Source organism: Chlamydotis macqueenii, chromosome 7, assembly GCF_036417535.1.
Source record: "Chlamydotis macqueenii isolate bChlMac1 chromosome 7, bChlMac1.mat, whole genome shotgun sequence".
Lineage (NCBI taxonomy): Eukaryota > Metazoa > Chordata > Aves > Otidiformes > Otididae > Chlamydotis > Chlamydotis macqueenii.
Window position 1 is genome coordinate 16,094,292 of NC_141562.1, and position 25,769 is coordinate 16,120,060.

The 25,769-nt window shown below is 42.4% G+C and overlaps 1 protein-coding gene across 4 annotated transcripts in view; it reads left to right on the forward strand.

The window, feature by feature from the left end:
• Positions 1-25,769, forward strand: part of PCDH15 (protocadherin related 15) — a 323,439-nt gene that overhangs the window by 183,826 nt on the left and 113,844 nt on the right. For all 4 annotated transcript variants that reach the window (XM_086752822.1, XM_086752821.1, XM_086752820.1 and 1 more), the window contains 2 exons: positions 908-1,001; positions 17,233-17,361. In XM_086752822.1, coding sequence (XP_086608948.1) covers positions 908-1,001; positions 17,233-17,361 — 223 coding nt within the window. The remainder of the gene's footprint in view (positions 1-907; positions 1,002-17,232; positions 17,362-25,769) is intronic.

Below are 25,769 nucleotides of genomic sequence, written 5' to 3' on the forward strand. Positions count from 1 at the left end.
AAAGTCGCAGCACACCAGGATCCTGGCTTATGTGGATTTTGCGCTGCAAAATCATGTGGTGTTACGCTTTTCTTAAAATGTTACAAGCCAACTGGGACACATTTGGTGGGGTTGCACTGGAGAAGCTGCTCAGGCATGCGACGAGAGGATAACTGTCATCCTAGATCCACGTCTGTCGATGCGTATTTGTGGAATAGCCTGTGGATTGGGGGACTTTTAACAGACATCTCAGATTGTTACATGCTTGACCATGTTCCAGTAGACACCAGAGTCGTGTAAATGATTTGCAGAGCTTTAGCGCTCGCCGTGGAAGTGCCACTTGTGATGGTTACGCAGGATTTAACTTGCTCAGACAGGATTGTCAGCTCAAAGGTGCGTTTCTGATGCTTCCTAATATGAAAGTAATGAGTCCACGGCGGGTTCTTGTCCCTCCGTTGCTACAGCACGCCTCCAGCTGGGTTCCAGACTGCCTCGTGAGGAAATTAGATCATCCCAGAGACAGAATCCAGCGTTTACTTCTGTGATCCTGTCAGGGCTGTTGGGACCCCTCTGTGATTAACAGACTGCTTCTGGTTCTCTCTTCTCATTTATTACAGCATGCAGCTTTCGAACCCGTGGGGGTCCTGTGTTCGGTGTAGGTCTGTCTTTTGTATAATCCTGTAGATCGCTAGGTTGTTATTTTAATCCTAAATTATACATGTGTCGAAGCGGAAAGCGTTAGAAATTGGCTCATCATTTTTAATAGCTTTTACCTACACAAAACATGCTTTTAGTTGTAATGAAGCCTAAAAGCTCATTAACTTGCTCAAAGGAAAACATCGGTGTAACGCAAAGTAGCGGAACAAAAGTGCTTGTAGATATCTTAAACCCGTTGTGATAACCTTTTATGTTTTTGTTTTATTACTAGTTCTGGACTGCTAGCCTTAGGAAAGCCCTTGGACAGAGAGAGCACTGATCGCTATATTCTGATTGTTACCGCCTCGGATGGCAGACCAGATGGGGTGAGTTGCCTGTGCGAGTTTAAGAAAATGGGCTGTTACGATACGTAGTTAGGCACTTGAAGTAGTCTAATTGTGGTATTTTTTATATGGATCTTGATCAAATATATCCGTAATCTGCAACAAGTTTGTCTCAAAAAGGTTTGCGTAGATAACAACAGCCTGTGTAAAACTGGGGTAATGTCCTTTGATCTTGAAACAAACTGACTTTGCTGCTGCTTCTGCCTTTTTGTTATTCTCCAACAAGAACCTATGCAGTCAAGGGTTTGCGTTATTCAGCTACGTGCATCTTGGTACTGTTTCTTCTCTGCATGATTAAATAAACAGCCTCCCTTCATACCTTCTCCCGAAGATCAGTTATGTGGACAGATATGTTATAGATTTGTGCTTTATCTAGGCAAATGCATTGGACTTTTTTCAGACTTGACAGATGAAAGCTCCAGGTTTTTTTAAGCTCTCAGGAAAAATCTGGAAAAGTGCCCATGCCACTTCTCTTAAAAAATAAAACTTTTATCAGGAGGTATTTCTAAGTCTTCTGTGTTTGCATTGATCAAGCATGCAGTGACCCCGCAATCCAGCAAACAAATTATTGCTCACATTTGTGGTTAGTGTAACAAAGTTGTGGGTTTCAATTTCCATGATAAAGAATGGAGGGCTGTCTAAGGGTATGCATTTACTTGTCAGGCAGAGGCGATGGAATTAGGTTTTCTAAAAGTTTGCAGCAATCCCACTGTGGGGAATTCACCGCAGCTGGATTGTGCAAGGTACGTGGGAGTGCGGCAGTTCTGCTGTGGACTGGTGCCATGGGATAACAGCAGAGACGGAGGAGAAGTCTCTGAGTATCTGACCTTAAAATAACGGTGTATATAAGGGCAGACGTAAATAATATATCCGCATTATTGAGGCTGTTCTAGGAGGCAGCGTGCAGCTTGGAGATTGAAACAGAGAAATCTCCGGCAGTTTGCTAAGGAGTCATCGTGAAAGCTCTGTGATTTCGACCCATGCTCGCCCTGTCTTCACCGCAGAAGAAGAAAATCTTGCGTATTATTTCTGTGGCATGCTCTTTTCCCTCTTTCAGCCTCTTCAGCTTATAAAATTTGCCTTCCTGCTCACTGTTCACTGAGAAATGATTTGGTTTTTTTTTTCCCCCGCAAAGTACTGAGAAAGTTTTAGATTAACTATAACAAAGCTTACACCTTTTCCATTAAAAACCTGGTTACAGTTATCTTCAGTAATTCATTTTAATATTTGTAATTTTTTCACTTGTGAACTACTCTCCATTCTTGATAGCTATGAGTTCAATTGTTTTAATCTCTAACTTCCAGCTGTGAAATCTGAAGATTTAAATAAAAGACTTGTGTTCTGTTTCAGGCTCTTTTGCTGCTGAAATAGTATCTGGGACATGGAAAGGCTACTGAAAAGATACTTCCTCTTCCCTTTTTCTAGAGATTTGTACTGTGTCCTGGAATTTAACCGGATATCTGATCCTTTCTAGCACTCAGAAAATAGTAGTTGGTTTTTTTATTAGATATCTCGTTAATCGCGGCATGCTGCTTAACATAAAATAGTTGCGCGTCAGGTGAGATAGGGCTTTTGAAGCTCGACTGTGTAAAAACCACCAAGAACAAACTGTAGAGGCCTTCGTTAGTATTGTCTGTGAACTGCACTGACGTGGGATGATGGGCTGCCTGTTGCAGCAGCAGGCATCGATACTGCAGTCTGAGCAGTTCAGTAGCCAGGCTGAGCAGGCAGCAGCCATGCTGGTGGAGGAAGGGACCGTCCTTTTATTCTCCCCGCATCGCCTGGCCCAGTGAAAACAGGGCTAGTGGTTCCCAGAGGTGTAGTAATACAACTAAGAACAGTAGCATTCTCAAAAGTAATCGCAACTCTCAAGAATTTTTTTTAGTGGTAGTTTTTGTGACTGCTCTTGCACCCACAGCTCCCCATGACAGCACGTGAAATGAGAGGGGTAGGAGTGGACTGGGCTTGCCAGTGTCACAGACAAGTCTGTAAGTGTCTCAGCTTTTATTTTACAAACAAATAGATGAAACAGGGCAGCTCAGCCCATTAAATCTCCATGCCTTTTCCATGCCAGGAAACAGTGGGTTTGACGAATTTGCAAGGCTTCCTTGTTTTTGCACAATTTCTTTCATTTGCTGCAGTTTTGGACTTCCTCTCTATTATTTGACAGGTTCCTCCTGGGTCAGAGACTCATTTAAAGTTGCTAGCTGGTGGCAAACTGTTCTAAGGACATGAATGCTTGTTTCAACAAGTCACTGAAATTTCATGGAGGACCTTTTTCTCTTTAACTAGTTGATATCGGAAAGCAATTACATCTTTTTTAGGAAAAAAAAATTATTCCTACAATTACCAAACTGCTGCTCCCCAAACTAATTCACCTGCTGTTTTTATCAAGGTTTGCTGCTTTGAATAATTCTATTAGTGCCTGCAGAAAACCCATTATCTGATTGAAGAACTTGTTGCAGTTTCCCTAAAATCACAAAGTTAATGCCACAGGCAGGTGCAACTTAATTTAAACTACATTAATGGATTTTAGCTGGCAGTATATAAAAACTTATTTCCTTCCATCCAACAGCGGGCTGTTTGAAACTACTCATTAATGTCAAATATAGTTAAAGTAAGCTTTTGTATTCTATACACCTTTTTCTGTATTTGCGTGTTTCTTTAAAATTTGAAAGGAATTTAAAGGGAAAAGACTTTATTAGTCTAGTGGCAAGGGGGGTGTTGATTTTTTTTTTTTTTTTAACTAGAACTTTCCTCTGCAGTGACAACATGAAAATTTGGCATTTGTACATTTTTGCAGTTTTGTTTTATGAGCAACAGTCACAGGATCACAGGATAATTCAGATTGCGTGGGATCTCAAGAGGTGATGTAGTTTGAGTCTGTTCCTCAAGCACGGTCAGCTATGGTTGCACTGGCAGTTTAACTGAGGAGCAGGTTATTTAAGTCATAGCCTTCAAGTATAAAGAAACATAAAAAGCCATATTCTTACCCCTACATAGTGTAAAAAAAAAATAGAACATTTTTATTGATGTTTCCTACTTATCTGAGAAAGTTCAGTCTGTAATTTCAGCCAGTGAATTTGCTTCAGAAATTGTGATGATGGCATTTCAATATCAGTAATATTTTTCAGCTAAATTCCGTTGTGAGCAAAGATTTTTTAGCCACTTTAACACAGATATCTAAGGGGCATAACTTCAGCTCATTTAATTTTTAAATAAAGGTGTCTAAAATACTGTATTTTAGATAGAGTGCTTCAGATGAGAAATGTTGCTGTGCTTTGAAATTGCTGAAGCTTTCAGAAAGAAATTCATCCCATGCTGTTGTCTGTCTCAAGATGATGACTCTCTTGTCTCTTCACTGTTGTTCTTATAAAACTAAGAATGTTTTCTCCTTAGAGAGAAGTAAGGCTCGTTAAGTGGGTGAAGCCTGTGTTTCCGTACCGAGTCAGAGGTCTCTGGGATCGGCTCACCTGAGGCAAACAGAAAGGATCAGAAAGATTCCTCATCTTTCCTGCTTTTAACACTGGTCCAGTCCACACACTGGTTGCCATCTCCAGCCCTAACAGGGTGGTCTTTGGCCCAGGGAGATGTGCCAAAAGGGACGGATCTTTCTGCTTCTGGCATCTCCAGGAGTTTGGAGGTCAGCACGTGGGGCAGCAGGACGCTTCCCACGCGGGATGGGCACATGCCTGCTTGCGGCACAGCAGCCCAGCACCAGCCTCCTGGAGAGCCGGGTTTCCTCTGGGTGCCTTTCCCGTAATCGTGGAGGTACAAACCATTACCTTTCCAAGCCCACAGGTTACTGGGTTTCCTGATGTTCCAGGGGCTAAAACTCTGCCCTCCGCAGCTGGGTACCTGCCTGCTCCACTCTGCTGCAAACCCCATGAGATACTGGATGAGTGCACAGTATATAATCAGCCCTCCTTTTTATCCCCAGTGTTCTCTAGACAAAACTAACTCTTCCCCATCATCACCTATGAAGTCTGGACACATTTTTGCATTTGATAGATCTGTGGTCCTGCACACCTTACATTTTTGGTGTTCTAATAGTATTTTTTTTTCCTGCTCCTTTTTCTGTGTGATTAATAAAGGGTCTAAGAGACTTTTAGCAACGTTACTGTGACACTAGGTAGTCAAGGTGTCTGTATTCTAAGCCCCGAGGCTTATTTAACTGCCTGATGTTGTGTGGTGACAGTCCTGTTGACACCTTTTAACTTTTGGGGACTGCTTCTTCCATCAAAATTAAATGCCTTCACCAAGCGGTACGGCTTTCCATTTAGCCGTGTGGCCTGGCTGACACTATTTGCTCACTTTTGCATGCTGTATAATGCTCTTGGTTGTTTAAAATGCTCAGCTATGTTTCCCAACTTACTGTTGTTCTGATTTATAACCTGCAGCGCTAACAGGCTTGCGGTTTTTCTCTGGCCTTGGAATGACACGACCTACCACCCGTCGCTGTTAGCAGTGTGACACAACAAACAATTAAGTGTGCATTAATTGAGTGGCCAGGAAAATATATTTATTCCCTAGTAATGAGACTTAGTTGTAGATGGGCAGAAGAATACCGTGCAAATAAAAAGCTGTATTGAGCTCATTGTGGTGTGTTTGGATGGGATTTCAAGGCAAGAATTCATGTCTTTGCATTTCAGAGGGAGAAGTTAGGAATAAATATGCGTGACTTCTGTTAGAAGAAAAAGCCGCCTGTGCTATTCATTTTGGGCTTGCATGAGTGTGTGTGTCTCAGTTCATTTATAGAGATAAAATGGGAAGCTCCGTTGTATTGTCTTGCTGCAGATTGTGCGATTTAAACAGAATTCAGACCTCCAAATACAAATGTCCAGGCCTGAAAATACTCACCCAGCACTTAAGAAATGTGTTTCTGCCCAAGTCTTGGCGAAACAGAGCAGCTCAGTGCCTCGTTTACAAAGCCTTGGAAGTTAGGTATTGTTAAAAATTGTCAGTCATCCAGGGGGTCTTCTTAACCTCCCGGGCAGCTACAGCCTTCCATGACTGAAGGAGAACCGCAACATCGAGGTCCCTTGTCACACTTCTTGTGGTACCCAGAAAATACTGACAGGGGCTCAGATTCTCTTCTGTGTCTCAGAAGACTCAATGTTTACTCTAACCTGTTTTCCCACACAGTAAAACGGGGTTTTTTCACTGGAGAGGAAAGATCAGAGGTGACCTAGCTCTGGGAGAGTTTCTCCGAAAGCCGTGAGTCCAAGATCTTGCCCGTTAATCTCAGGCTGTGCCCATTTCTTCTGCAATGAATGCTTCATGAAAAAATTCTTCCAATTTTAGCATTGCAGAGCGCAAAACTGGCTTGGAACCATGTTTCCTGAGGAGGCAGAGGCACCATCAGGCAACCCTTAGAATGGCATCTGAGAGAGAACTGTTTGCTTGGTGGGCTGGGCTGGCCCGGAGCAGCTGGGTGCCAAATGCAGGGGTTGAATTGGCATTTTTGAAGACATTTTAAGTTGGTTTGGTTTTGTTTTTTTTTTTTTTTTTTCCTGTGCTTTCTATATGTACCCAGCAGTGGGTTCCAAATGCCACCCTGCTGTCTGATGCATGAAAGTGAGACACTGCAATGTTAAACCTTTAAGTGTGGCTAAAACGTTGATGGGTTTGCACTGTGCTCAGTACGGGAGCTTAAATCAGTGGGGTGTAGAACTTGGAAACTTGTAAAACTTGGAAACTGTTCCTGGATGCAGTATGCAGAAGTGCGGTGTTCGTAGGTGGTCATGGTGTCTCTCTGCCACAACAGTGCCCTCAGAAGGACCAACAGTTGAAAACCTTATGATCTAGCTAAATAATTGCCCTGGGCTATAAATGAAAATAGAATAAATCTCGTTGTATTCTTGATCCTAGAGAAAGATGTGTCGGAGCGGGGCAGCCTGTTGTCTCTCTCTGTCCCAGGGCCTTGATGCACACTGCCGTGCTTTGCGTAGACACGGACACCGTGCCGTGTTCCTCCTTACTGTCTCGTTCTTGATCAGACCGACATCTCAAGAGAGTATTCATCCACTGAGGGAACCATAAGTAGCCTTATTGCAGTGCGTTGTGTTTCATCCTGTAAGTTAGACTTGGCTGTTTCAGTCATCTGAGAAGATCATGAATAATGTACAGCATCTGTCTCCCATGACACTTGAATTAATTACGTTCCTTAGAGCAAACAGGTAGCACTAGACCAAGGTAATTTAGAAACAGAATTACTGCTTCAGTAGCGTACAGAGAAGTAATTAATTACAGTAAATTTTTTTTGTACTCCTGTAAATATTGTCTGTGTCTGCTCCACGTCAGTTCCATTATCTATCAAGAGTAAAGCGTGCATACCTGCTTCAGTGAATACTCCCTGAACGGAGGTTTTGTGTGCCAAAACCCGTGTATTGAAAAAGACTGCTACTTAGCTGACCTTTTTATACTTAGGCAAACAAGACTGCAAAAAAAAAAAAAATTGATGGAATCTGTTCATACCGTGGAGCTTTAATATTACCTTAATGCGGTCAATTTATTTTGATCTGTTGGTGCAGTGGGAAGGAATAGTTCTTAAATGCATGAAAAGGAATAATATAAACAGGTAAGTGATTTTGTGCTTCCTCCTCTGAAGAACACCGCCTCAAATTAATTTCTTTTCAACAATACAAACTGTAACTGAAGTGAAACGCTGCCTCCTGCTTCTGTTTTCCTGACAAGCTGTGTACTTCCTATGAGAAAGCCCTAAAAATTTCAGCTGATCTGTAAATTTCAGTTTGAACAAGAGGAATTTGTCAGGCCAGGTTTCCTTTTCTGTGAGAGAAGGCTTTTCTCTGGGCGTCAGCTCTTTCGCTAGGGTGAGCTTCAGGAGCCTCCCCAAATTCCAGTGTTTGGGCACCTTATCTGCTTGCGTTGCGTAGATAATATTCCTCATAAAGGCTTTGATTTCAAACCCAGGGAAGGGATGATTTAAATAATCCTCATAAAGACATGGAACGATCCCAGTTTTCAATCAAAAATGTTGAGCAGATTGTAATTCCATTTTGAAAGGTGAATTGAGTTATTTTAAGGTGAGAAACAGTTCTGCACCAAGGATTACTGAAGCATTTTGTATCCCAGAATACAAAAGCTTCGGTAGAACTGTGTTAAAATAGATCTTGCAGCAGAGTTTACCGTAATAGTAACGTATAGCGTAACACTGAGTGTCCTGGTTCTGGCCAGGATAGAGTTAATATTTACCTGAGCTGGGTGGAGAACTGAAGCTGGTAGCCCCTATGGCTGGGATAGTTAACTAATTAGCTAACAGCTGGGGTTAATTTACCCAAATTAGCCAAAGGGCTATTCCATCCCATCTGACATCATGCTCAGTATATAAGTGAGGAGGGTGCTGAAGGGAGGCTCTCCTAGTTGGAAGAGACTGGATGTAGAGATCTGTTGTGAGCTATTATACTGTATTTGTGTTCCATCACTCTCTTGTTTTCTTCTGTCATTACTGTTAAATTTACTTTTTGTTCAAATCTCAACCCGCGTGTTTGGTTTTTTTTTTTTCCTGGTTTTCTTTTGTTTGTCAAATCTCCTCCTATTCTCTCGGAGAGTGGGGGGAGTGAGAGAGAGACTGCGTAGTCTGGTCCCCGTTGGGGCTGAACTGCGACACTGAGTATGCATCACTCTTGCTGTGTGTGTACAGTAATACCACAGAGCTCCAGTTAGACTGGAAAATGTGGGTTGGGCAGCCTGTTTTTCAGCCAGGACTGTGTGTGCAAAGGTAGAGAGCTCAAGATCAGAGACACCTCTCACAGCTCCTTGCCCTGAGCCCTCCGTAGCGGAGCGTGCCTTTCAGACAGATCCTGGAGGTTAGCGGCAACCTTGGTTCTTTTTAGTACCGCGGTGAAGTCTCCAGTTCTCAGTAAATAGCTAACCCGCGCAAGGGGGCTGGGAGAACTGCTTGCAGTTCTCAGGTTTGGTTTATGGTACAGAGGCACTGATGGAGACGCCACAGCTTTATCCGTTTGGGATTAAGATACTGAATCCTGAGTTTAGGTGCAGACCCATTTTTCCACAGTCTTGTCTCTGCCAGGCTGCGTGACAAATGTCACCTGCACGTGACATTTGTACGTGACCCTCCAGCGATGCGAGGTGATGTGTGGCACACGGGGCGCTCTGAATTGGGGTTGTTTGGCCTGAGCTATATAGCTTGGGATGCAGGCGACCAGCTGCTGCTGGTTCATCTCGTAGAAACAGTAATGTTTCATTCCTCTGCTGCTGAGCTGCTCTGCAGCTGCTTGGACAGCAGATCAGTACTTACTTTTGGCAAATAGGCACACAGGGTTGGAGCCCTTGCTGTTACATGACCAGTCACTGCTGTAACGGTGGAGACCTGTCCCGTCACTCCCATGCATTTGTCAAGGATGTTTCTCAAATGTGCATGACTTTCTCTTCCTTTCCCAGTGACGTTCTCACCGTTTATATTTTCTCTTTGGATGCGTGAGGTTTTAGTTTCAGGGGCTTTCCTTTGGGGATTTATTTTTGTGTGTTTGACAGCTTTTCTCTTGTCTCCTCCCCAGGCTTTTTCTGATCTTTTTTTGTTAGCGTAGCCATTGACAAGCTCCTGCCTCATCTTTCCCTTCAGCCTCAGTCTCTTCTCTCTCCTGAATTTCTTTGTGGTCCAGCTGGCCATTTCTTCTTTATAACTTGGAGCGGTGTAGAGGGTCGATAGATACTGCTTTTAAAGTTCTCATGCTCTACACTGGAAGGAGACAAGGTCTGAAAATACCCGAGGCTTGCAGCCTTGCTGGTAGGAACAGCCTGGGAAGGAATAACGTGCTCCCCGTTCCCCATGGGCCAGTGGACGTCGTTCGCTGTGGTTTTGCGGCTTCTGTGCGTTCAGACAGGTTAGTGACCAAGGCCAAAACGGGTTACGCATATTTACCCGTCACTTTTTCTGACTTTGGCACCTCCTTGTCATCTTTCATCACCGGTCATTATTAGATTCCCATTAGCAACGTCACTCTTCAGGCTGTCGCTCTCCAGGAGCGCTGAACTTGGACAGCATGGCAATCTTCCCGTTACATAGTTCATGATATTTTATTCTGGTCCTTATCGCTCCCGGTACGTTAAGATCTGAGCAGCTGTTTCCCTTGTTTGGTAAAGAATAGCTATTATTTTGGATATCATAATTTAAATGTCGTTTTCTTGAATTGAATATAGATAAGTCCTGATATGTAGATCAGAAACATTATTTACAGTTTCTTTTTTAATCAGATAAGGCCTTGGGCTTTGCCTCCGATCTTATTATTTGCAAACTAGTTATATCTAGAGATGATCGCGTTTTTCTGAGAGTTTGTCTAAATTAATAAACTTGCTTGACATCAGGGCTGAGAATGTTTCCTCTCCAAGGCACAGAATGCTCTCATCAATTTCCAACTGCAATTTAAATGGCAGGATACAAATAAAATAGGTCACAAGTGAAATTTCCTTCGGATTTATCATCCATAACATCTATCAGGGTCTGACATACTTAGGACAAAAGATATTTGTGGAGGCGATGTTAATGTTACATTTATTGCTTAGGGAAGAAGTATATATGTAAGAACTATTTTAGTGGCCCTAAGAAAGCTATAAATTGCAGTTGTTGATCTTTTGTTTGACTTATGTTTATTATAAAAGAGAATTAAACAGGGTTTGCTTCAGTAATAAATAGGAAATGCGTGAATCGAGGCTGTGCTCCTTTTTCCCCTGCGTGAGTTTCCAGTAATAGCTTCATCACTCCTTTCCAAACCGTACTTGACAAATGTTTTGTAGAAACACCCGGTTTTAAAACAGCCAAGACCATTTTTTACATATCCACACTGTATTATCTTGGTATTTGCGCGAGGAGTGTCCATTCGGTGCATGCACAGAACCAGTTGTGGATTAGGTCTCTCTCATTGCTTTGGGGAACCACTCCAGTTTGTTTAGAGACTTTTAGTGGTAAGTAAACATATGGCAAGAGCTTCAGCAAAACAGCAGCTCTGTTTCATGAGATTTCTGGTTTACTGTCTCTTTTAGGATCCCCTGCAAAACACTGCGACTTTTCGTAAGTCCTTAAGAAATTAGTGAAATGACTTGCTTTCATTCTGAAGTACGCCGTGAACAAAATCGCATGTATACCGTAAGGGGACAAAATAAAAGATTCTAGCTGCAGCTGATCTTCTTCAAATATCTTCTCTTTGGACATCATCATCTTCTCTGTTCATTTTCCCCAAGCTTTGCAAGGAAAAAATCTTCTTGCTGCTGGTGGTGGTTGTAAGCATTGCCTTAATTTCAGTCTGCCCTACGCAGATCACCTTGCGGTGGTACAAGAGCCAAGCAGAGAGGACAGCAGTGTTGTAGGGAACTGAGAACATCGATTCCAGATATGCCTTAACAGCACTTGAAGTGTGAGAACCGGCGAATGAAGAGGAATCGAATGTGTTTTTTTAATCTTGGGGATCCGAGATGTGCAATAGGGCTGTCTTCCCCACCCCGCGGCTAATGAGACGGGAAAGCTGGCTTTGCAGAAGTGAATGGGGCACCCAGTTGGAACTTGTTATTAAATATAACTTTAGCTGCTTTGGTAGTAAAAGGTGAGAGTTTAAGCTAGTAACATAGAAAATGGAGTGCGGTTTATGTGACGGTGGGAGCGATGTCAGGCAGCCTCTGCTACCTGCAGCTGAAAATGGCAATAAGAAATTATAAGCTTCTCTAACAGTAAAAGAAACTGAGCCTGGTACAAAATATAGACCCCTTCTCAGTGTGTTTACTTTTATCCTCTCTGCAGGGCACTTTTTATCCCCAAAGCATGCATTCACTGCCTGGGGTCCTTCTTGCCCGGTGGCTAGCGTTGTTACCTGGCTGCTGTAGGAAAGGATATGACCCGCAGTCCACTTGCTTTCTTATTTTCTCTTCCAGTGACAGACTGAGAAGAGGTTACGGCTAGCCTTGAACACCGGTTCTACGCAATGATTTCTTGGTCGATGGGATTTTAGTGTTGCTGGTGGCTTTGTACGTTATCCTCAGGACAGATGATCGTGGTGTTACCCATACTACGCTGTACAAGCCGCTGTGATTTATTCTGGTTGTCTAATAAAGGCTGTTTCAGAGTAGCGCGTCGGTCGTAAGCAGAGAGCTTAAACAAATCTTTGGAGCCATCTAATGGGGATATTAAAATGTTGATTTTATTTAATAATCTTTGATTATAGCTGTTTGTGATGCTAATGGCAGAACTGCTGCTCTGTGCATCTCAAAGAAATAAAGTTTGCCGACTGACTGACTACCACCTTGTGTAAAAGGCTGGCATTGCTCCATCAGGGGGATAGCAAGTGTTTCATGTATTTAGATGAAATAGTAAGATTTTTGAGTATTCCCTTACTCTTTCTCAGTTTCAGAGCTTGCTGTTACTGATTTAAAGGAAGAGAACGCGGAGGCATTGCTGCTAACCCAGGAGTTGTTTGGAATGCTCCTCTTGGTGATCTTGTCACTGAGTTCGTCAGCTAAATTGTGACTAATATAAAAATTAGGATATATCTGAGGTAACAAGTCCTGTCTTATGTTACAGAATATCCTATGGAGGCGCTTAAGAAAGCTTTCGCCCTTCATATGCTCAGGTCAGGCTGGCAGTTGACTTTCTGCTTTTTTTTTTTCAGGTAGCTCCTACCTAATGACAAAAAGGCATCAAAAACGTGATTCTTTGTGTTCTTAGCCAGGGAGTGCTGAGAGCAGGTTCCCAGGACCAGTCTGCATGAAGACAAGCTAGAGTGCAGTGTATAGAAAATACTTTTGCTTCATCATGCTGAAAGCTCTCATTTTGTCCTCATGGGAAGAAGCTATTGCTCATGCCCAGTCTGAACCTCTCTGGTTTCAGTTTACACGTGCGGAGCTGCCCCCGGCTAGGCAGGCCCTGCCCTCCAGCCTGTCAACTGTTACCTCCAGTTCGGTGTCTCCTGCGAACTTGAGCAGAGCGTGCTTTGTCACCTCCTCTGCATCATTGATAAAGATGTTAAAATGGATCTTAAAATTTGTCATGAAATCCAGGTTGTGTGGGGCAGAGCTCAGCCTTCCCTGCTAATCTCCTCTTAGGTGAAACCTGAGTCTCCTTCAGTACTTCTTCAAATAGCCCCTTCTAGACTTATTCCAGTATTTCCATATTTCTAGTAATATTATAATGATTGAGTTTCAAGAAGGCTTGAAGGGAAGAAAAGTTCCTTTTTTCTTCAAGATGTAGAAGGGTCACGTTCTTAATAGCATGTTTGCAGAGCAGAGAGTTTAGAAAAACTGTGGTTTAGGAGAAGCGCTCGTAAGAGTTCCTCATAACGTGTTCCTGTGCTTATCTGAAGTAAGTATGTGGGACCTCCCACACCCATTGGCGTGCATTTACGTACAAAAATTAGACCTGTAAGTAAATCGTGACAGGAATTTTACTTTAGCACTTACTTCAGAAGTTACTGGGTGCAAAGCCAGGTTTCGGCTGCTGTGGGATGATTCAGCATCATCAGAAGTAAACGTGCTGCAGGCACATCCCGTTAAAATTCTCTGTAATGGAAAAATCTTTTTCAAAACAAGTACTCTCTGTCGTAAGCCCCTGTTTTTTATGCTGTATTTCTCATAGTTTATTAAATCTAAGAGCTTTTATTACTCTGTACTCTGTGGAATCCAGTTAGCTTTGAAGGACTGAATTACATTCAGCGTGGGTTGCGCATCATCAGAGCGAACATTCCGGGGTGTGTTTTGTGTTGATAATGATGCATAAGTTGTAAAGTACATTTTCCTTCTATCAAATGAATGTGGAAATGGCAGTTTCAGAAACAATTAGCAAATAACTGAGCGTAAGTGAATATAAGAAGCCAGTTTGAAAGCATCTTTTTTTATTTGTTTCAAAATATTCTGGTTTTTTACTTTTTAAGTATTAAGTAGTGTTGTGGTTTTGTTTAGTAGGGGGGGCCTAAGGTGGTAGCTTCTGTAGGAAACTGCTAGAAGTCGCTCCCCTTTGTTCAGGGGACTTGGCCAGGCCTAGGGCGGACCCACTGCTGGCCAAGGCCGAGCCGATTGGTAGCAGAATGTCTCATGATAACACCTCTGCGATAACGTATTTAAGAATGGGAAAACAGAAAAAAAAGGGAGAGAAGAGAAGATGTGAAGAAGCTGAGCGGGGGCAGAGGCGCAGAGGGGGAGGCGCAGGCCTCATGGGCCTTGCAGGCCTCACCCTCTGGCCTCTCGCCAGGCAGCCGACTGGGCCCGACTTGGCCCGGCCCGGCTGCAAGAAGTGGAGAGGAGATGAGAAGTGAATGAGATGTAAAAAAGATCCTGAGAGACACCTACCAGCCTGTTGTGAGGAACGGCTGCAGATGCCAAGGGCCGTGAAGAAGGAGGGGGAGGAGTAATGCGGCTCCTGGCCAAGATTCCCCTGCAGCCTGTGGTGACGACCATGGTGGAGCAGGTTGTCCCCCTGCAGCCCATGGAGGTCCACGGAGGAGCAGAGATCCACTTGGAGCCCGTGAAGGACCCCACACTGGGGGAGGTGGATGCCTGAAGGCAGCTGTGGCCCATGGAGGGCCCGCTGGGACAGCTGTTTTGGAGAGACTGCACCCCGTGGAAGAGATGACCCACGCCGGAGCAGTTCCATGAAGGACTGTGGCCCGTGGGAGGGACCCCACGCTGGAGCAGGGGAGGAATGTGAGGAGTTCTTCCCCCGACCATGAAGCAGCGGCGTAAAACAACATATGATGAACTGACTGCAACCCCCATTCCCTCTTTCCCCCTGTGCCGCTCGGGGAGGGAAGGTAGTAGAGATAATGTTAAGCTTGGGAAGAGGGAGGGGTGGATGGAGGTTATCTTGTTCTCTGTCTCATTATCTTGCTGTTTGTAGTAATAAATGAATAGTTTTCCCCAAGTCGAGTCTGTTTTGCCCGTGACGGTAACTTTAAGGATTTCTCCCTGTCCTTATCTCAAACCTCGAGTCGTTTTTCCTTATATTTTCTCCCCCTGTTCTCTCGGAAGGTGGGGGGAGTGAGAGAGAGACTGCGTAGTCTGGTCCGATCGGGGCTGAACTACGACAGTTATTTTGGCGCCCAACGTGGCGCTAGTTGTGCAACAGATGTTTATGTTTATGTTTATGTTTTCTGCGTTTACTTCTGTGCAAAAACTGTAGAAAAACTCCCGTTCAGAAGAGCTGTATTGTGCCATGGATGTTATTCATGCCACCTCTGCGTGCTGGGGTTCCGCTCTGTGGTGTGCTGGTACCCAGAGGGGTCGCTCAGGAAGCCTGCTAGCACAGGTAGGGCCTCAGTGAGTCCGTGGGACACTGCAAACACACAGACTGGATTTACAGCCCTGAAAAGAGGCGGCTGACTCCGGTACCGGTGACTGGGCCGCTTGCCAAGGCTGGGGATTTGGAGGGTGAAGGAGAGTGACCCGTTACAGGATCTCTCCTGCGGGGAGTAAGTTATCAGATTGAACTGGCGACACAGCGATGAAAGCATGACCGAAGAATATTAAGACCGAAGAATATTATGAGTAGCTTTGGAGTGCTTTAGTTGTCCTTTGCGAGTGGTTTTCCCATGTGGCAGATACATGGAGCTTGCCACAAGAATGAAAATTAGATGATGTTCTGCATTTATTTTGGGCAGCTACTGCGGGGACCTGCGAGGGTGTAGAAGTCCTTGAAGTTTGGTACATGGGAAGTACTGCACCAGAAGATGTTTCAGAAGAGACGGTTCACATTCAGACTTTTTTTGTTATTGTTTTTTTGTGGGAGGATGGTTCCGGGTTTCTTTATGAAACCGGTGAGGTGCCACTTTGGAACAGGTTGTTCTTGTGCCTAAAGTGGAGAACTTCTGCAGGGATTCCCTCTGCACTGTGTAATTGCTGTGACTGTAATTAATGTCGTACGGGTTTCCGCCAGCGTTGCTTGACGCAAAGCAGCTCCATATCAGAAGGCATCTAGATACAGCACAGGCAAGCTGATTTGATGCGCTGTGTTTGATTTCACACTGCACTTCACGGCAGCGGTGGCTGCAGCGTATGATTTCAGTCATCCTTACTGTGGGTTTTGCCCAGTAGTGCTTCTCTTTTCCCTGGTGAATGGAGAGGACTGTTCATTCCTTCTTTTTGCAACCCCAGTCACAGGAACTTGCATGATCAGCCTCACCTCTTCCATAGTTACATTTACAGAGGATAAAGTAAAGGCATGTTTTTGTTGCTTGTGCCACAATGTTTAAATTCATGAGGCTCAAACTGAGATATTTCACCTCCAAGCGAAACTGTTAAACTTGAGAAACAGAGAAGTTAGGAGATGGCAGTGCTTAGACAGCTTCTGAAATAGCTAACTGCATGGAATAGCTGGTGTTAGCTGGTGTATCTGTTTCTGTTACGATCTTAAACTGTAATAAACCTGAAGCAGTGGTACTTACTGGATTTGAATTTATGGGAAAAAAGGATCTCTGATAGAAAAGGTGTTACCATCTGATGAAGTGATTTAAAATACAATAATACGGTGGTTTGTACCTGAAACACTTGACCAGTGAGTCAAGCTGTGAGCGTCTGCAAGCCAAGTATTTAACTCTCCAGTTGCTTTTGATTTGGATAGAAAATTTTAATAGGGAGCACAAAAAAGTTTTGTTGAAATTTTAGATCTGTTAAATATAGTTGGTGATACTATTCCTACTGGGCACCTCTCTGTGTGTTAAAGTTGATGTGCTAATGCTTAATGGCACGTCAGCGCAACAGGGGTGAAGGATGCTACGGAGATCCCTGAGCGAAGGCCAGCTGTAGTAGCGTGATTGTGCTAGCTAAGAGGCTGACTGATCATCACAGCAGCATATTTTGATTGGTAAAATCAGTAATTCTTTCCAAATTTATAGTTCTGGCAGATTTTTATATTTCTAGGTTTTTTTTTCCCCACACTCAGAATGAAAGAACGTTAAATCCTTAAAATACCATGTAAGAAAAAAGATATCTGATATCTGATGTCCTTCATGCATCTTTCATCTGTTACTCAGTCTCGAGCCTGTTTTGTCTTCTAAGAGCAGAAATGTAAAAATAAACTCTTCAAATGAATAATGTTTCCTGTTTCACAACAACATACGAAAAAAGGCAATAAGCTGTTTACCTGTGATTCTGTGCTGGAGGGGTCTGATGCATAGCGGTAAGGCTGCTGATCAGTTGTCACCTGTGAAATTGGAAAATAAAGGGAATTTGCTCACAATGTTGTCTTTCTCTGTAGACCTCAACTGCTACGGTTAATATAGTGGTGACGGATGTGAATGACAACGGACCCGTTTTTGATATGTTTCTACCTAAAAACCTGTCCGTACAGGAAGAGGAAGCCAATGCTTTTGTTGGTCAAGTAAGGGTAAGTTGTTGACTCTGTGGAGTTGTTTATTTTATTACCCAGACTATTAGCAAAGAGCACAAAATAATTGTACCTTAGACAAACTCACGTCAGAATGTCTTAGGTTTTAATGCGAACTGTCTCTTGTCAGATGCATTTATGTCAACAAAGTCATCTTTTGAATTTGAAAATGCAGAATTGATTTCCTCCTCCTCTATGCTTAATAGCGGAAAAGGCTTTTTAATTTAAAAATAGCACATAAAAAATCTCTTTTTGAAGACGCACACCGCTGTAAAAGCTTGCTTATAACACAGTGTTCCAACATTATTCTCATGTCTTTATTCTCTCACTGATTTCTTTTAAAATGTTTTTCTAAGATACTGAACAAGTGATGCTTATGTATATAAAATTGTCATGCATTTAGAAAATTTTAAGGCTGTTAAGGGGAATGGCAGTTGAACTGGTATCTGAAATAATTGATTACCTGTCATAAAAATAGGTTGTGCATCACATACATAGATCTTCTGGACTACCGAATGCGGATTCAGTCACTTGAAGCATACATCCCTTTCTTTGGCAAAGTCAGTTTTTCCTAAGAAGCAGGGGAAAGAAGAAAGTACGAGTTGGTTTTTTGAACTAGTAGTTGCATATAATGTTTCGTGTTTCCTTCAGGGATGGGTTAGCACAAAGGTTGGGTGCAATGTGAGCTCTAGGTCAAAGATTAATTTGGAAGCATCTTTTGCAGGAATTTAGGGGGAAAATCTGCCTTTCTTTCCAGTAGCAACCACCTCAGTAGAAAATGGGAGCTCCTTAACTGCTGTATTAGCAGTTCCTTCAGAAGGAATAGGACGTTCTGGGTAGTGTGGGAGCCATACTGGGTAGCGTATAACCGTAATACCCATGTTTCTTTCCAGGCTTATATTATTCAGTAAGACATCCATCAGTGTTTCCTGTCAATGATATTCCCTGTTAATTTTGTGTTCATTTTGAGTAGACTTCAGTTGTTTACTGATACTGAAAACTGAAAAAAATGCTGCTTTGGGATAGATTTGTGTTTCCTTTCAATTTCGTTACTTATTCGCGAAGTTTTATTTCATTCAAGTTCTAATCAGGTTTATAAAATAAAACAAGTTGGTGCAACAGAACCTCTCTATCTAAGAAATCAGTATAATTTCTAAGTTGTGTTGAAATGAAAATATTTAATGAAACCTTGTGATAGCTTATGCCTGGTTGTGGAATGGAAAACTGGTTATATTATTTATTGTCATGTTTATCACCAGTCTAATTCCCAGCTTCTGGATGAAAAAAAGCTTTCCCTTCACAGCACAAATACTGGGTGTAGTTTCTCCTGTTCATATTCACAAATGTGTATATATGATATGGAAAAGAGTGACCAGGGCATGTGGAATGTTCTTCTGGCTTCAGTGAGATTGTTGAAATAAGGATGATGGCCATTTAGGTGTAGCTGTGTTGTTTGAGGATATTCTTTAAAAACTGAAATAGCTTTTGTGGTGGTGCTGTGCTTCACAGGACATGAGAACCATGGTAGCTATGGGAGAGCTTTCTGTGGGAATACATTTTGTACAGGAGCTGTAAGGTGGTTAAAACACAAAGGCCTATTTTAGACGGAAGTAGCCTGGGAAAAGGTCGTCTTTATTGTGTCGTGTGTTTTCACCACCAAGAATTAAGCTTCTCAGAATGTCTTTTATTGCACTCATTGCAAGCGGAAACCTGAAATCCACCTGAGTAAGCAGTGATATAGATTAATTAAAAAAAAAAATTAGGTTTTTTGGTGTGTCTTTCACTTTGGAATCTTGGCTTCCCATTTTGCATGGGGAAAAATACAAAAGGGATTTTTATCTCAAGACCCAGGAAGACATGAGCCCTGCTGCACATCGGGGCAGAGGACCTACTGACGAAGGATATGGAAAAGGTGCTCAGCTCCTGTGATGCCTCAGGTTTTTTACTGGTAAGGTTTGGTATCAGGGTCATCAGCTGCCTGAGCCCGGTGTCAGTCTTGGGGAGGAAAGCACTACCCACAGGAGAAGATGATAAAGTTATGGGCTGTTTAAGGAAATAAGACATAAGCAATGATTTGGATGCTGAAGGAGTCTCCAGAGGTCCCTCCTGACCAAATTTATTTTGTTTCTAATTGGCTCACTATTTTAATGTATTTTACAGTGGAATCTATTCTTCTATTCATGCAAGATCTGCCGAAATAAATTATTATATGGTTTGATTATTAGCAGCAGCTACTGTTGCCGTTATTTATTTTTTTCCTTTTTTTTTTTTTTTTTTTTTTTTACAATTGGTAGTTGTGATAGGAATGCTGGTAAATCTGGGATGTATTCTCTGACATCAGTAAGCAGAAAGGTAAAGCTGTAACAAATTTACCAGTTTCTATATTAAAATGCTAGACAGTCTGGATAACATGTGACTGACTGTTGAAATGTTTTTTCCATTCTTGACTTTCTCTACGAGCTTGTTCTTGCTTTCCTCTACCGAGACTGCAAAACTTCATGTCTCTGGCCTGCTAATCTGTCCTAAAAAAGTGATGACTCACATTCGCCCCCTCCCTTTGTCCCCTCTCCCCTGATACAGGGAAGGTTATAAGCAGCGTGGGTATGAAACAATCGGGCCAAGCACTCCCGTGAGTAACTCCTGCCACAGACAAGAAATTTCTGTGCTCGACTTTGGGGAAGTTGGACTTACAAAGGGATTTCCATAAGGGCTTAGGTAACGTTTGGGAATTTGTTGCAGAACAAGGGCAATTAAGGATTTTCTGTTGGAGAGGGGAGGGCTTGTTACAGGCAGGGAGGGAGCGTTCACTCCCCGAAGCGCTCTTGCTCCCTTCCACGCCGGTGGCTCTGTGCCGGCTGGAGCTCCTGAAGGTACGGACACAGGAGAGCTGCCTATGGGGTGTGAGGAGCACGCTGAGGATTCAAAGAACAAAAACTAGAAAGGATAAGGCTGAAAGTGTGGCAGATGTATTTCAGATCCCTTTTATTTTGTACAGCGTTGTCTAAACAGCAGTCAGAGGTGTGTTAAATTCCCTGCTGTTCTTTCATGTCTGATCGTGGGGATCCCCCAGCAAGACAGGAGAATTGCTGCGTAAGGTTCTCAACAAAGGACCAACCGGCAACAGAAAGCTTCAAAGGGGAGACTTGAAAGTGAAATTCAGGCACCTTATTGTCTACAGCAGTCTAAACCAGCTGAGGTCCTGCTGAAGACAGGGCATCTGACTGATCTGTATTGTACAGTGCGCTGCTTATCAATACCAGGTGCATAGGAGGTAAAAAAGAGGAATAACATTCAAGTGGAGATCAATATGTCAGCTGCAGAATCTGCAAACAGATTTGCATTCTTGTTCAGTGAAAAACAGTCCCAAGTAGTTTGTTACAGACTTTAAAAAAGCACTCCGTCGTTAAGTAAGAAGCTGTTGACCTGACGGGGTGCAGGAGAGGACACAAATTCACTTGACTGAAGTTTTTATTCATCTTTTCTTTATATTTACCCAGAATCTTTCACACACAGCCATCATTTGTTTATTGTAGGGGTATTTTTGTGTCACTGATCCAGCACTGTTTGAAATCTCCAACATGAACATGTTGGTATCAAGGGGAGATAGGGACATGAAAGGAAATGAGAAGAAAAATATGGATTTTGGGCAAGCCAACCCTTGATCAGGTGTTAAAGTATCATTGGACTATAGATTTTTCCTAAAATGGAGACAGTATAAATAAGCTCCCATAGTGGAAGTGGATTGCAAACTGTGTGTAATACTTCTGTCATCTGCTGGTTTTTTAAAAAGAGAAAAGAAATGCTTAAAGAAAGTTGCTCTTAAGGATGGACCTATTCTACCTATTGGAAAAGCGAGCTTTGAAAGACCTTCTTTGATTGTACTGTACAATGGAAATATTTTGCTTTTCTATTTGTGTAATACATGTATATTTGTACCTGTGGTATGTACCTAATAGCCTCTGTCCACTACAGAATAAAGTTAAAACTGTAAGACAAGTAAGACGTAATCTCTCAAATATTAATTAGAATCTGAAATCCAAGAATTATTACCATGGCAGGTGGACCTCACCTAGAGAAAACTCAGACTTTTGTACTTGGTTGCAATACGTGCATCTGTATCGCTACTGTATCTGTTACCATTTAGTGGTTTGACCTCCACTGTGCCTGTGTGCGTAGGAACGAGTGACTTCCCAGTGCAAAAGAGCTCTTCAGCTGTACATCTTGGGCTTCTGTTTGTGCTCATTTCTCTAACTTCCATATAGCTTCTTGTAAGTGAGTGGATCTTCCCAAGGTCATTTTGGTAGGGCCTCTGTGATTTCATGAAGAAAGTTGTCTACGTGGGTTAGAGAGCCCTTCAGTAAGGCTTCGGCACCATCTCCTTGAGATGCTCGTACGATGCTGGTGGCATCATTTCTTGTCAGACAAGACGTGCAGAGAGAAGAGTGTTTCCAGTAGGGCATGGATGTGCTCAAGTCCCGCTGTAACTGCTTTTATTCTTTCTTCTTTCCCAGCCCGTATTGGTTTTGTCAGTCCCTAATACCTGACTAGGATGGAAGAATTGTAGCTTCTGAGTCACCACAGCCACAGAGTCTGCCTTTAATCTTTTGCGTGTCCGTGGTAGGGCATGCTTATGTCAGCTTGGGTGAACGCTGTGTGAAGTTGTGCTCAGAAGAGGTACTGTGGTTTGCTTTAGGTTTAAGCTAAATGGCGTGCTTCTTGCTTTCCTCAGAGTGGTAGGTCTTGGGGAGTATCCCCTTTCTGACCTGGAAGGGGTTCTGTAAGGAGGATGAGAAATGCAGAAAATGATAACTTCTATTAATAGTGTTCACTCTGTATTTTAACTTAATTTTCTCTTTCTTTCCCCTTATAATTATGAAATCTGAGCAAGTGCCTGTCACAAGAATTATTAAAGGCTGCATCTCCGCTTATACAGTGAGGAGAAATGAAAAGACAGCCGTTGCTGAAGTGGATGTTGTCATCCCGTGTGCTTCCAGTTGGATTTTCACCTGTTTGTTAACAATCAAATTCCTTCAGCCTCTTAAAACAAGATAGATGTCACAGTTTCAAGTCCAAACCTGTGGCATGAGAAGAAATAGCTGCAGTCGCAGATCTATGCAATTTTTTTTCCGTCGTAGACCGGCAGTGCTAGGCAGGATTAGCCGCTTTATGCTGACACCCCTAAGGGTTTGTATAATTCCTGCAGGGTGTTTCACAGCGCGTGGCTGCAGCCGCCCTTTCTCCGCTTTACAGCGGTTTCTTGAACTTAGGTGAGGTTAAGACACAGAAGAGGTAGGTTTAAAAAACTCCTTGCCACCATAATGTGGTAAATGGGATGAGTTTTTAAACTAAATGGATTTCAAAAGCTCTGCTCTTGTCTTTCCTGTTTCCAATATTGTATTTGTGCATTAATTGACATCTTTGTCCTCAAAGTAATGACATTTGTGCTTTAACGCAGTGGAAATTTTGATATTTGTTATCAGAGAAGCCTTTCCACCATTGTCACATTCACGACAATTTATCCTTGAAAGCCCAGGGATTTTTGTGTGGAAGGAAGTCCTGGTTTTGTCTGCCTTGCATGTGAGGGTGTTTTTAAGCCCTTTCATCTCTTTCAGCCTGCTGCTGTACTGAATCTTCTGAGTCAGTGGATTCCCGTCTCTAATACATCCTCATTTAGTATCTTGAAGGCCGATGCTGTTTGTTTAGATTCGGCTGTCCAGATTTCTGCCACTGGGATAAGAAATTGTGGTTTTCTTGAGGTTCGCATGTTTTATATTGAGCCTGCTAACTTTGGACTGCGGTCTCTCATCATAGATGTTCTTCTGTGACGTAGATTAGTGATTCCTTTTTGAAGGAGTTTCTTGTGATAAATGTCAGGTGTCAAACTCTTCTAATAGTCAGACCTTGTGGCCTTGGTATCTGTAACTAACATAAAGGAAATTAATTTCCTTTAAGTATTCTTCTGTGGACAAGAGATGACCACAGAACACAAGCGAGAGCGTTTTGAAGAGTCTGACCAGTGAGAGGAGTAGTTTCAAATCCCCGCGTTGTCTGTTAGATTCCAGCTTGGATTCTAAATCTAATGTTCTCTAATTAGGTGGGCTAATGACAAAAATAACTTTAAAAAGGATTTCTGTTTAGAGAAATGTTTGGGACCTCAGCTAAATGTGCAGATTTTAACATAAATGTATTTCACCTGTGATTTAGAAAGCTTTGGTTTTTATTTCGGCTACTATGTATGTTCATTGGTTTAATTTCTGAATTGCTTGATTGTATCATTGCCAAAGAACATACGCATCATAACAGCAAAATTTCTGATCATCCTTCAAGGGAAAACAGGCAGTGCAAGCCTCTAAAATTAGGATTTGGTTGCGTGCCAGACTAAAGAAAGGTTGTCTGCTTTTAGGTGTTATACTGTGGTTAATTTTTGTAGGAGGTTCACTAAATCATGTTTTTGCAACCATGAGCTTTCCAATTTTAGTTTATTTTAATTTGTATTTGCTTGCAGCATTGAACTGTTGTTACTGTGTTATTTTATCTAGAGTCACATTGAATTGGTTTCCAAACTAACCCTCCAGGTGCACTGGAATTAGCGTTGCCTATGAAAATAGTTGTCAAAGGTTTTCCCATCTTGTACAATGGCTAAAGTATGTCAGCATTTGAAAATTTACCCTGACAAATTTCTCTAAGTGTAGTTCTGAGAAAAGTGATAAGCTGCTATGACTTGGTAGTTCAGTAAGATACTCAAAACCTGTAGTGTTTTCAAGAGCATGTGTGCGTAGGGCGTTAGTTTGTTCTCTCTGTTGCCTTGAAATTTCAGGTTGCTGCCTCAGAGTTTCATTTTTGCCTCTCCAATTTTTTTTCAGACTGACCACACTTCATTGGACTGCCCCAGCCACTGCTAGATCACTGAATTTGCCCCCTGATATTAGTGTCCAATTTTGTTGGGTATTCTTTATATCATCTTTCTCCATCGAGTCATTTTTTGTAGGCCAATAATTCAGAACATTTAACGTTTATCACACATTGTAACTAAGCCGCTATCTCTTGCACTGTAACGTTAAGTTTTGTGGCATGTCAGAAATTACATGTCAGGATCACGTAAGTTAAAAAGCCTTTTGAATACTTTTGGTTGAGCATGGACACAGAATAAAAGCGTTGTATCATTTCTTATCTGAAGCTTGTACAAAGCTTGCAGTCCTCTAATCCTACAAGTCGGTAAAATATTTTTTTTTTCTTTCTGTGAATAACGTGATTTAAATGTCCATTTTGTAGGAAGTTCTGCAGAAAGGAACTCCAGTAGGTTTTGGGGCTGCAAGGGAGTATTGCAGCTATCTCTAACGGGCATACAGCGATGCCGTGTGTGTTTAGGAGCATGATTTATTAATCTAACTGCCTGAAGCAAGAGAAAAGTGTGCAAAACTGCTGACAACACCGGGAGGACAAAATAATTTCTTTGTTTCCTTGCTTCTTTTGACGTTCTTTCTCTGTCAGCTGGATTCAGTCTTTCCAAACTCTTGGTACCATCTAATCTTTTCCTTTGCATAGAGCATGTAATGAATGAAATGGGGAAAGAGAAGACCGTAAAAGCAGGCACAAAGAAATGAAAGAGAGGAAAAGCCCTTCTGAAATATAGGGAAGAAGAAAAATTCCAAGATTTTATGGATTATTGATTTTCCCACCTTAAAATATTTTTAAATAAATACCGAGAGATCAGAATTTTTTCAAATATCTGTGGCCTCCAACTGCATCTAGGAGAGGAGGCTCCGGGGAGACCTGATAGCAGCCTTCCAGTACCTCAAGGGGGAGAAGCTGTTCAGTAGGGCCTGTTGCGATAGGACAAGAGGTAATGGTTTTAAAATAGAGGGGGGTAGATTTAGATTAGAAATTAGGAAAACATTTTTTACGATGCGAGTTATAGAACACTGGCCCAGGTTGCCCAGAAAGGTGGTGGAGGTCCCATCCCTGGAAACGTTCAAGGCCAGGCTGGATGAGGCTCTGAGCAACCTGATCTAGTGGGGGATGTCCCTGCTCCTTGCAGGGGGGTTGGACTAGATGACCTTTGAAGGTCCCTTCCAACCCTAACCATTCTATGATTCTATGATTCTATGTTAATTTTTTCCTATGAGCACAAACAATAATCTTGAAAAACAAGTACAAAATCCAATTTAGGACTCCCACCCACACTTGATTTGCTGTTTGACACAATTGAGGGGCGTGGGAATCTTTTAAACCCATCATAATAAAAAATTAAACCCATTGTAATAAACCTATTAAACCCATAATAATAAAAAGTCATGTTATCGTCCATGAAAGCCATACTCCAACTCACACCAACAGCATCCTTTGTCTCTTGTAGCACAATTTCCATCTCTCCCTCCAGCTGTGTTGGCTGGAATACTGGAGAGGCT